Source organism: Coturnix japonica, chromosome 3 (genome assembly GCF_054131305.1).
Source record: "Coturnix japonica strain WE chromosome 3, WE-NBRP24, whole genome shotgun sequence".
Taxonomy (NCBI): domain Eukaryota; kingdom Metazoa; phylum Chordata; class Aves; order Galliformes; family Phasianidae; genus Coturnix; species Coturnix japonica.
This window is the reverse complement of record NC_140665.1, coordinates 98,319,413-98,332,065: the sequence shown is the minus strand read 5'-3', so window position 1 is coordinate 98,332,065 and position 12,653 is coordinate 98,319,413. Positions and strand designations below refer to the sequence as shown.

General features: G+C 35.8%; 1 protein-coding gene across 6 annotated transcripts in view; it reads left to right on the top strand.

Moving 5' to 3' along the window:
• Positions 1 to 12,653, top strand: part of ATAD2B (ATPase family AAA domain containing 2B) — a 70,402-nt gene that overhangs the window by 15,040 nt on the left and 42,709 nt on the right. For 4 of the 6 annotated variants that reach the window (XM_032443403.2, XM_032443404.2, XM_015859534.3 and 1 more), the window contains exons 3-13: positions 1,280 to 1,326; positions 2,371 to 2,524; positions 4,276 to 4,378; positions 4,915 to 5,023; positions 6,291 to 6,407; positions 6,827 to 6,902; positions 8,576 to 8,674; positions 9,747 to 9,858; positions 10,645 to 10,760; positions 11,524 to 11,698; positions 12,452 to 12,540. In XM_032443403.2, coding sequence (XP_032299294.2) covers positions 1,280 to 1,326; positions 2,371 to 2,524; positions 4,276 to 4,378; positions 4,915 to 5,023; positions 6,291 to 6,407; positions 6,827 to 6,902; positions 8,576 to 8,674; positions 9,747 to 9,858; positions 10,645 to 10,760; positions 11,524 to 11,698; positions 12,452 to 12,540 — 1,197 coding nt within the window. Of the gene's footprint in view, positions 1 to 1,279; positions 1,327 to 2,370; positions 2,525 to 4,275; positions 4,379 to 4,914; positions 5,024 to 6,290; positions 6,408 to 6,520; positions 6,576 to 6,826; positions 6,903 to 8,575; positions 8,675 to 9,746; positions 9,859 to 10,644; positions 10,761 to 11,523; positions 11,699 to 12,451; positions 12,541 to 12,653 lie in introns of those variants that run through there. The other 2 variants (XM_085543955.1, XM_085543956.1) reach the window with 2 other exon arrangements.

Here is a 12,653-nt window from a genome sequence, read left to right as displayed (position 1 = left end):
TCCCTAATAATGATCTCGAGTCTTTAAGACTTTTCGCCAAGGTTTAGTTCCCGAGCCTTTCATTATAATCAAGTTTCATTTCTTCAGTTGTGGTTTCTGAAAAAAAAACGTCAAGTATCTGTCCAGAAAAACATGATTGGAAACTTGGATGTATTTAAATGTGGCTTTCAAAAATGTGTGGAATTGTTGCAAAGTCTTGCAACAAGCCCTTAGATTACCTTTCTTTTATATGGATTTGGTAGGAAAATAATAGCCAAAGCCCACATCTTCTGTTAAATTGAATGGTTTGTAATATGTTGAACTCTTGGTCAAATTCAAGCTCAGATTCCATTTATTATTTAGTTCTCCTCTTTATTTTTTCCTATGAAATTTACTGTAGATTTGAGTTTGAGAACAAGGTGCCCCTTCCTGTCCAGTACTGGTGTGCACTGTACACTACAGGTCACTCATCTTTAAAGTACTGAGTTCTGCTTAGAGTGGAGAAGATGAAAAACACGTATTTTTTTTTCTATTACGTGACTCGCTTTTAATAGCAATATTGACAAAATTGCTTCTAACAGTGTGCTAATAGCTGTGGAGTTCTCGTTTGGTTCTATCCCACACCACTATTCTTTCAGAATGATAATGTCTAATAGTGAAACAATGTGAGGTATTTTAAAAGTGAATGAGTGGTTGCTTAGGCAATAACATTTCAGAAGAATTCGGAATGTGTAGTTTTCTTTAATTGCGGAATAGTAGAGGTTAATTCTCTGAAAAGTTAATTTAAAAAGAATTGATAGAGAACCTGAAATTACTTCTTTCCCGATTGAAGCACACCAGGCATAAAATAATCTTATTCAGTTCTTAATTTTATTAAATTTTCTTTTTCTGTGAGTGTGTGACTACAGAACAGCTTTCTTTGCTTCTCCTAGTTTATTCTAAGTGCTTAAATGTTAATTGCTTTTGAAGAGCTATATCAAGATCCTGTTCTGAAGCAGAAAGGGAGAGTTAATAGTAGGACATGGCATGAGGGAATGTTGGAAGGATTAATAAGAGATATTTGGATAATTGGGAGGATTCGTGTAATTGGTATTTGGCAGTTTTGCCCTCATTCTGACATTGGGCATGAAGCAGAATCTTCAGAGACGAAAAGTCTGCTCTTAGTTTCACAATGATTTTGAAGTCTTGGTTTATTGTGCAACGTTGCATTTAACTTCTAAGGTTTTATTTGCACTGTGTAACATTTGCTTGGCTGAGGAATTATGATGTTGTTTGTTTGTCTGATTTAATTGTTTCCTAGGTTAACTTCTCCACCTGGTGCTACACTACCAAATGGACGTAGCTTATGTAAGTGCATTACAATGGACCACGTTGGTATCTACTTCTACATCTAACAATTTTATGTCAATGACTTTCAGTTGCATATATTTTCTAATAACTTCACTAATTACCTATGCTATTTTGACCTGAAATGTTACTGTTTTGGCTCAGCTTTCTTCTGTTAATATCTTGGATGCTCTCTGTTGACACGGAGAACATTCTCAGATGCAGTTCCATTTCTTTTCTCAATTCAGACCTATTGGCCATAATTGTGATGTTTTCTTTAATTCCCAAATTTAGTATTGGGAACTCATTTTGGCCTTCCTCTCGCAGCTAGTGTCTTTAATTTCCTTACACTCTCTGATTGTTTAAGAATTGGCCTTCTGTGGCTCCTAGCATTACTTACTCTGTTATTGCTGGAGAGACCTGCCTTGTCTGCAGCTCCTTCTGCCTTAGTACAGCTTTCCTATGTGATTCTCCTTTTCACTCGTCATCTCATTTCATATCTCAGTGAGAGCCACTTTGTCCTTTGTGTCCCCTTTGCATAAATTGTCTCATTTAATTCTGTGTTGACTCTGTGTAAATGTTACTTCATTAAGCATTTTTGCTATTTTTATTATTTATTAACTGTGGTACCTGAGGGACAATCAGGACGGGGAACCTCTCTTTGCTTGGTTCTGTACAGAGTGGCTGGCACAGACGTGTGAAATTGATGTGTTGTATCTGACATCTTGAGGCTGTATTTGGAAGCCTAAGAATTGAAGCTGGGGGCCAAGAGCGCATTTAGCATTAACATCAAGTTAAAAATAATGAGAGGATATTTCAATACCAAATTTCAGTCATAAGATCGATTTTATAAGGAAACAAATTTAAGCCTGATGAAACGGTTCAAAAGAACAACTTTGATTGGAATTTTAAGTATGTATTTCCTAAGTGAATGTAAGGATGCTTTTATTGTGCTCCATAATAACTTCTGGTTTATTGTCCTTGTTAAGTATTCTGTTTATTAACTTTTGTTTGTGAAAATGTTCTTGAACTGCATTTTAAAGTAGTAATACAAATTTCTCTTAGCTCTCAAAAGCCATCCCCTTCGAGGGGAAAAAAAGGGAGATGGGGACCATGCTTGCATAAACGGAGATATAGAAGTCAGAAAAAGTTGTCGGTCCAGGAAAAACAGATTTGAAACATTGAATCAGAGTTTATTGTTTGATCAGCTAGTCAACAGGTATGTGGGGATGCTTCAGCTGTGTTCACAAAACAGCCTGCTTTTTATAGTTAGAAAACCTTGTCTTCCAGTGCCATCTTTGTGTTTTACTGTGCAAACATATTAGTGTTGAGGCTGGCTGGGTTGTGGTTTGAGTTAAAGGCTGGGTCCCATGATGTAACTGCCAGTTTTACCCATGCTCTAAATGCAAAGCAGCCTGCTGGACTCCTGGTGTCTGGTACTCCTTTGTGTTTCCCCCTTGATAAAGCTGTGTATGTTGGCAGTTACTGCGGGCTCATTGACATGCTGTAAATCCACACCCTGGTTTGTCTCTTAGTAACCTGTTCGCATAGTGATATCTGAATGTGTTCTGAAGTAGCGACTAGCAACAATGCATAGAAAGGTTTACAGATATTGCTTGTAAGTTTTGGATCATAAAATTATCAAAAGTTTGTAGCTTTCTTTTTTGTTGTTTTTGTTTTTGCTTTATTTACCATTTGTTAACAATTCACGTGGTGGGGGGGGAGTGTCACTACTTTTTGACATTTACTTGTGCAGACAAAGTAGGTCAGAGAGGGAGGCACGGTCTGGTCTGAGCATGGGAATGGGAGCCAGAAATGTTTTTCTTAACTGTTATTTCTGCATATTTCCACCTATAAGATGGATTTCAATGGTCACATCTCTCATAGTCTGCTTGCCAGAGCTTGAGAAACGATAGGAACATTGAATTGCCATGTACGATCTTTATTGCTAAACACACTCTGTTAAATCTTTGATTCATTAAATTTTCTTTTCTATTTACTTAATAACTACTTCATATCACTTTACAAATTTATATTGACTTAACATTTAGGTTTACGGACATCTGTGACCAGAAATTCCATTGACTTCTCTCTAGAAAAGTTTTCCCAATTCAGTTTTACTTTTAAGCAGCTTAAAAGAAGTGAAAGTTTGTATCTCCTTATAGTTAGTATGCAGTGATAGTAGAATTCAAGATGAAATGTACCATAATCTCTGCAGAAGGTAGTAACAAGGTGGTCAGAACAGCCAAAGATTTGGATTAGTTCTGCTAATTACTCTGTTGTTTTCCTCCTTAACAATAGAGCTTCTTGGACAGGGCTGTAATTCACAACCCCGGATTGTTTTGCAGTCTCTTTATAAACACTCTAGATAATGAAAACGTAATTCAGTTAGATAGTAGATAAGAAGTGATAGAGTACTGAGCTCAAGTAATGAATGGTGAAATTACTGATCTAATAGTTTTTAAATCATTTCTTTATTTTGTCCTTTTGAGGCCAAGGTAGGAAGCTGTAAAGTTTATAGTTGTGAAGCATTGACTGCTTTCCCAATATTATAATAATGTGGACAAAAAGCTTTATTTCCTTACTCTACAAGTCTGGTACCTTCTTAAGCAGTTTGAAATGTTGCATGCTACAACCTGTGCCAAGCACAGAAATATTCTAAAACATTATAGTTTAACATGAACCTGGAGCATCGGCATTTTTTCTTATGCATAATCCTTAGGTTATATTCTGTAGCTTCATCTTTCAGTTCTCTTTATTACAGTTAGTATTTTTCCTTAATTGCTAGATTCAGAAAGCTACCTTAAAAATGTCATATTTTGAGACATTTATATGTTTAGTCGCCTTTTTGACCTTGAGATAACCATAAAAGACCATAATTAGATATGCTAAGCTGTTGGATGATAAAGACTTCTGTGTGTCTACTATTTTAAGTCTATTCTTTTTTGCTAACTGTTGCATGTATTTCAGTACTGCCGAGGCCGTCCTACAGGAGATGGATAATATTAACATCAGGAGAAATAGGCGGTCTGGAGAGGTAGAACGGCTGCGAATGTGGACAGATACTGAGTTTGTAAGTGGAGCATTTCTTATCTATTGGATGAAAACAATATGAAGGGAGGGCACATTTGTTTTTGTATTGTCCGTGTGCAAGTCAGTAAAACTGTGGATCCTCATCAGAGGATGACATTGGAAAACTTACTGAACTCAAGTTAGGAAGGAAATTAATGAAAATGATATGTATTTTGGCAGAGAACAAAATCATGTGTTCTTTATCGATAAATTGACCACTGTGACCATCTGATTTGCTCTGGTGGTTCTCTTTTGATTTGATGCGTGCTCTGGCAGTATGATAACAGAACTAAGGACTGTCATGTGTTTAGTTCCCTAAAACAACCTCATACTGCTATTAGCAGTATATTAGATAGCCTGGATACTGAGAGGTTTGTTTTAACACCTATAGAATGAAAGTGCTTTTGTAGTCTGTCTCTGGTGGGCTCTGTTGAAGAAACAGTTGAGGCCTAGAATTTATGTAGTGTGTTACTGAACTGTGCAGTAACAGTGTGACATGGGATGGTACTGATGGGCTGTGTGATACTTTTATTTCAGGAGAACATGGATATGTATTCACGAGTAAAAAGAAGGAGGAAATCGCTGAGGAGAAATAGCTATGGCATTCAGAACCACCATGAAGTGTCCACAGAAGGTGAAGAAGAAGGTATGGATTATACAGGATCATAAGGGTTTGGCTGCACTGCTCAATGCTCTGCTCAACCTAAACTTGTGATGTATTACACTGCAGAGAATAATTTGTTTTGGGATCTGAATTTAGAGCTATTAAACAGCTAAAGAATTACAAGGAAGCATGCACTGGGAAAAGTAAATATTTAGGGATTGCTGCAAGTAGTTTTCTTTGAACAAAACCAATTCAAGTTTATCTGAAAGTAGTACAACAAAGCTTGGTTTTTAAATAGGTGTTTTCTGCTTTCCTTTACTCATGTTTTCTATATTGCTAAATGATTGACACTTTTCTCATATTCCCTATAAGAATCCTGTGCTTATATGAAACCAGTGTTTTTGTATGTACTCCAGAACTGTGCATGTACTGATTGACTCACTATTTCTCTAATAGTGGATACCTTACCAGAAAGAATCTATAGGTTGGTTCTGCATCCTTCCTTTTGTGAAGGTATTAACTGAAGTGCCTGTTTTCTGTCTTCTGAATCTTAGAAGGCTTGTCAAGGCAGCTGTATTTAAAATTCTCCTTTTTAAAATGTTGCTTGAAAATGGTCAGTGGTTTCAAAAAGTACTGGAGAAAGAATGGATGGTGGCTAACTCTGAGGCATGGTCAACAGCATGCTTCATTTCCTAAGGAAGTCAGGATCAAACTTGACTTTAGGGGTGCATGCAGGATGCAGTGCAGTGTCTTTTGATTTCAAACTGAAACTTTGTTGTAGGAGTCTTGGTCTCTACCAGTTAGTAAGAATGCAGATTTTGTTCCATGATCCAGGGACAGAAATACAGATTGTAGTAACAGATAGATCTAGGTAATAATCTTGGTATAAAGTGTGCTCATTTGCTTTGTGTAAAACTTATACTGTGAATCTTACTGTTATTTTTCTATGTCAAATATTGATTTTCCCAGGCTACTGTGTGAAAAGAGAGAGGGGCATTATTCTTAACTTGGAGGATAGTTACTGAAGGAGAATGATAGCAGATATTTGCAGTATTTCACAACTAAAACTAATCTAATTATACTTAATTTTGTCTGTTGCTTCTCCAGAACTGTCTGTGGAAAACTGGAAGAGATTTTGTGGAAAGTTTGTAGATTTATCTTGATGTTCAAATTTCTAGCGACTTGCCAATTACTACTAATTAATAGGAGGGGAACAATTCTCTGTGTCCATCAGATTATGAATTTTTAGGGTGAGGATAGTTCTGATGTTAAGAAGATGAGTTTTGTAATTTTTCCCCTTTCAAAACAGAGTCTCAGGAAGAAGATGGAGATATAGAAGCAGAAGAAGCTGAAGGGGAAGAAAATGACCGACCATATAATCTAAGACAGAGAAAAACTGTTGAAAGGTATCAGGCCCCTCCAATAGGTGAGGAACTGGACCCTGCTCGTACAGCTTTATTAAAGCTTTATTTACTTCTAGGAAACACCATGGGCATGGGCATGGGAAGGGAATTAGTGTGACTGCTCCTGATCACTGGAAGAGATCCCATGCAGTGCTTTGTGACTTCTGTTATTGCCTGTTCTTGTTCACTGTGTGAGTGCGATTACATCTGAGGGCATTTCTAGTGCTTGCTGCCTCGTTGAACTGCCTTGCACTCAGCATTGGAAAGAAGTAGTTGGCGAGAGATGAGCTCAGAAAGGAACCTAATAAATTGAAATGAGAAATTTCTTAATTTGAGTTGTTGGAGAAACCAGTGGTAAAATTGTTGTTAAACTCCTATTTTTGTAGCTCTGTTTATTTTATTATTTTAACTGATGTTACAAACCTGTCACTCTCTCATTCAGTGCCAGCTCACCAAAAAAAGAGAGAAAATACACTGTTTGATATTCACAGATCTCCTGCAAGAAGAAGCCATATCAGGTAAGTGTCAGTCATTTGGTACACAGTTGTTTGCGTGGTACATTTCTATTACCTTTTGATTTTAAAAATGTTCTTGTTGTTCATTTCATTCATGCACGTGGACGGGTCTTGAATTGTGTATCAGGTTGAGATCCTGATCAGCATATGAGAGTGAATTTCACAGCATTTCACAATAGCAGTAGAAGCTTTGTGACAAGGTCTGGAAGCAGACTGGAAGCAAGTGTGCTGCATGTACCAGAAAGAGATTCATGCACAGCACAGTAAATTTTTCTTTAAGGGTTTGTATTTAGTATTTAATTCTAAAGCAGCAGTTAAAGTAACTCCCCTCTTCTGTTCTACAAGATTAAAAAAATATGTAATTTCTTTCTTTTCACTCAAGTTGCAAGTAGCATTAGCAGTTTAACACAAAGTTAGCTAAAAATGTTTTTTGACTTTATATTTTGTGTCCAAGAAATCTCTAGTATACCAGATTCTCTTGGAAGCAGTTGAAAGGCTTTTATTTAGCAAACTCGATTAGATTGTTTGTGTGAGAATCATTTCGCTCAGAACTTTCAAAGGTTCTGCTTAGTGGCAGAATCCTACTATCCTATGAGTTCCTTTGAAATACTAATTACCATTTATAATTTTGGAGAGTGTTACTATTGCTTATCATGCATATACAGCATTTGATTGGATAATCCCTGAACTTGTATTTGCTAGCAAGATACAGAGAGTTTGAAGGCAGATATCCCTTCGGTTTTAACATGCTTATTTTTCCACTGCCATTTTATTTCTACTTCTCAGCATGTTTTACACTCTGGAAGAAGTTATTCCCAATTGCTTGTGTTCTCTTTGGTATGTTTTAAAATGGATTTAATTTTTAGTCCTTGTTTTCTTTGTGCAGAAAGCATCTTGTCAATGCTTATCATGTTCTTACAGATGATGCAGCTCACCATATTCACTAAAAATGCATGAATTATTCTGTTAGCCAATCCTTGTTTGTTTTTGCAAAAAAGCTTCTTTTTTCACACCAATCTAAAAAGCAAGAAAAAAACCCTCAAAAACCGGACATTTTCTTATACAGAGAATCAAGTAATGTATATGATGTAGTATTTTCTAAGAGCTTTCTGAAATATTGTGGTACTACCAGAAGAAATGGGTCAGACAGATGTTGAAACGTGAATAACGTGGGTAATTTGTAAGACTTCTGCTGTTCAGATGTATTCTCTCCATTTATGAAGTTTTGCTGTATGAGGTATGGAATTTTTAAAGGAGGAATATTTAGAGGGAAGCATCGAACTGAATAAGTAGGTCTTGGTATTTCTGTTATGTTAGAGTTGGATAACTCTGGTGTTTGAAAACTTTTCTTTGTAGCTGTCTGAACATAAACAACTTAAGGTCTGGATACTTAATCACACTCACTGTTGTTAAGGTGAACTGGACCACATCTTATAAGGATTTGCTGTTCCAGTGATGTTCATGTTGATATCCTTGAGACTGTAAATGATGATGTTATCTCCTCCTCACAATTCTTTTGATACTTAACATAACAACAATTTCCATGTGTCTGGTAAACCTGAGCAGTATAGTATTTGCCCTTTCAATTTGATTTTTAATTAAAAAAAAAAAAATCAAAACATGCCGTTCCACTGTGAAAAGGACAGAGTTTGATATTTATTTTGCCATTTCAACAGGAGAAAGAAGCATGCCATTCACAGCAGCGACACCACTTCCTCAGATGAAGAACGTTTTGAAAGAAGAAAATCTAAAAGCATGGCCAGAGCAAGAAATAGGTACCACATCATCCTGGGTCTTTGAGAGTGTTTGATTTTTATTATGCAGCAGAAAATAAACCACTGCAAAGTGATAGTGTTGTGTTGTGAGAGAGAGCTTTAGATGGATTACAAGACATAACTCATATCAGTTAAAAATATTGTTATTATTGGTGTATAAACAAACAGAAAAAGCCCAAGAAACCCACCACTACATTGGTACTTCCTTCCAGTCACTTGAAGCATATACTCCAGTACCAGCTCTGTCTTCTTCCTGTTTAACAGTACATAAATTGTAAACACAATGTACGGTATTTCGGCCTTGCATTTTTTCACTTGTTCCTTCAGAATGGTAGATCTGTTCACTGCCATAGATAGGCTAGTAGGAAAACTCAGTTTTCTTTTTTACCCCCAGCTACAGCTACCAAAAGTGTTAATTGCAAGTGTTACCAGTGTATTACTGGTATCTTTCTTCCTCTCTTACTTGGTAATTCATCTGGTGAAATACTGAAGTAAGTGTTTGAAGTTTTTTTGTATCATGTCTGTAAGACTGGCTGATCTGTAAGACTGTTTTTGACTTCACCTTTTTAAAACTAAATACTTTTTTTTAAATGTTTTCCTTACTCTGATACGTTCCGTTAATACTTTTCTTACTTTACTGAATTTATTCATTTCATCAGTGCCAGCAGATAGTCTCATTTTTTTTTTTGCTCAGCATTTTTTCTGTATTAAATAGAAATAATATGCCCACTCTAGGTCTACAGACTGCAAGCATAACACTGTTTAAGGAGCTCCTAAATATAGAAGAATACCAAAACCTTAGTATTTAATGCCTTATTAAACTAGGAAAATCATCGTATTAGGTGCTCTCAATTTTCAATTATACTTAGGAGAATTAGTTTTTATTCTTAAGTTCTTCTTACTCAGCCTGATGAATTTTTTTCTCTTAATAAAGTTTTGAAATTTGATGAAAATTGGTTAGGCTGATGTCCGTTTTAATTCAAGGGATGAAGCCATTTGCTCTCTTATCTTTGCCCATTCCTGCAAAACGATTGAAATAAAACAATATTTGATCTTTGTTATGGTTGAACAGATGCCTGCCTTTAAACTTCAGAGCAGAAGACTTAGCTAGTGGAATCCTGCGGGAACGTGTGAAAGTTGGTGCAAGCTTGGCTGATGTTGACCCCATGATTGTTGATAAGTCGGTAAGTTCAGTTAGAAGTTTTTTTTCCCCTTCCATCAGTTTTGCATAAGTAGAATGAAATAGTCGTAAATTAATTATAAACTCACTGATATCTTATGATTGTTCAAAGTCTGTTGTCTGTTTATCATCTTGTGCTAGAAAGCATTTGCTTTTGGCCTCTAAGTAATCATCAGGCTGCATACATAACATAAATGAGCTGAAATAACCTGTTTCTCAACTAGATTTCTTTGTTTATAGCCAGATTTTAATTACTCTAGTAGAGAAACATGTGATATCATAAGCAGGGCAGGAACAGGTGTAAGCCTCATTGTCTGTGGAGCTAGCCATGGTCCTGTGCAAACTTCATGCATGGTGTGTGTGGATCCTCAGTGTATAGTCCAGGAACCCTCAGTTTGGCCCAAGATAAAACCTTTTCAGGAACAATGATGCGTGTTGCTTATGGTGTGTATCATGAAGAATTTGCTTTATTATTAGCAGAACCAAACCAATGTCTAGAAGTGCTGAAGGTGTATTCATGGTATGGGATGCCTGAACTTAAAATTTCTGTCTCTGTTGATATCCAGCCATCCCTGGCACACTTAATTTTCAAACCAGATAAACCTCACCTCAGTCACTGAGAACTGACTTGGTCAACTTTTTAAACTTCAGTGAGCTCAAACTTTAGTACAGTTTTTTAATTAACGTGTTGTTGTTTGCAGTTTTTCTTTGATTATGTAGTTTTCATTAAAGAGTCTCTAATCATAAAAGCTCTTCCTTATACATGCTTTGCTTTTTTTTTTTTCCTAAGGTGCGTTTTGATAGTATAGGGGGATTGAGTCACCATATCCTTGCACTTAAGGAAATGGTAGTGTTTCCTCTTCTCTATCCAGAAATATTTGAAAAATTCAAAATTCAGCCACCAAGGTAGGTGTATTTGCTCTTTTTTTCTTGTATTTTTTTTTAAATTCAATTAAACTTGAAGTATGCTTCACTTGAAAACACGTAAGAGATTGCTGCTTTCCTTCAAGTGTTTACAGTTAAAATAGACTTACATGTCTGCCACACCACATGTCTATAAGAATGTAATAACCAGGATGAGGAGTTACAAAAATCTAATACACTTTTCCTGTGGTAAAGTGAATTATTTTGTGATTTGGTTGAAGAATGAATTTGGATGTACTATAAAGGCAGCCTTAATATCTTGACTATTTCTAAATTTCAATCCTTTTGTCAAATGATTGACAAAATTAAGGTAAGTGCTGATTTTTTAAAAAAAATTGAAGTAATCTCAGTAATGTTATGATTTTAATGTCAATTAATCAGCCATTTTAGTGTGATATTTAAATGGGTACACCTAATTGAAATAAGAGGAAAACTTTGAGATATCTTTGTCATTTTGAAGGAGTAAATGTCTCCAAAGAAGTAATAAAAACTGCCTTGAAGTATTACTGAACAGTTAATGCTTGAGGAGTTATTTAACTAGAGTAAAGCAATCCTTTTGAAGCTTTATCTACGAAAGCATAAAACAAACATAGATTTTATGAAATCATGTTGAATACATTAAGTAGTAATAATAGTACTTAAGTCTTTCTTCTCCAGGCTCCCTGTCTTCATTATAAAATTTGACTTGGAGTTTTTCAGGAGACGTAAAATAAGTTTGTGACTGTGTTGATCCATTTATCTTCAGGGGCTGTTTATTCTATGGTCCTCCTGGAACAGGTAAAACCTTGGTAGCTAGAGCTCTAGCTAATGAATGCAGTCAAGGAGACAAAAAGGTGGCTTTCTTTATGAGGAAAGGAGCAGACTGTCTCAGTAAGTGGGTTGGTGAATCTGAACGTCAGCTTCGACTCCTCTTTGATCAGGTTAGAAAAAAATAAATCTTGTGTATATTCTCTGCTTTTTTGTTATTGTATCTGCACTGTGTTCTAGGCAACCCAGATTATTTGCAAATGAAATTAAATACTAAATAGCTTATATATTTATATGAAATATTAAATTAATGTACAAACAATAGCATTATTTTGCTTTGAGAACTGTGAGGAAGATGTCTCTAAACTTGTCTGTTAATAAAATGGACAAAGTAGATTGGGTAAAAATTGGAAGAAGGGGAAAAAAAAAGAAGAGACAGTGAGTTTGAAGTTGTCTGTCATGTTCAAGATATGCTATGTAGAGGAGGATGCTGGACTGCATCTGCTGTGTGTGCATTTTAGTACCTTCATTGGGCTTGGAAAAAGATGGATGAGAGAGTCTTATCAAGCAGTGAGACAGTTGCACAGACAAGCTGTTTACAGACAGATGCCTAAACAAATGGATTGTGTGCAGATAAGATACTGTTTTCTGTAACTCAGTGTAAGCTGTCTCAGTTTATGAGAACTGTACTGTCTCGAATCTCTCAGACAGTAAAACTGATACACTGGTGCCATCTTGCTTATTCAAAGGAGAATGCATCTGTTTCCTTTGAAACAGTACTGTTGTTGAAAAAATTTATTTTCAGACTGCACCTTTTAACCAGAGTGTGTGGTGTGTGTTATTTTAGCATGTTATTGCTATTTTTGATGTTGATGGAGTAATTGTGAGTTAATGGTGGAATTCAATTTTTTTTTCTTGCACACCAGGCGTACTTGATGAGACCTTCTATAATCTTCTTTGATGAAATAGATGGCTTGGCTCCAGTTCGTTCTAGTAGGCAAGACCAGATTCACAGGTATTATTTTTTTTGTGGGCTATCAAGCAATATACATTATAGAATAGAATATGATTTGGAGGGGACCTACAAGTATCATAGAGTAAATTTTTTTTCTCTATACAGGACCATGT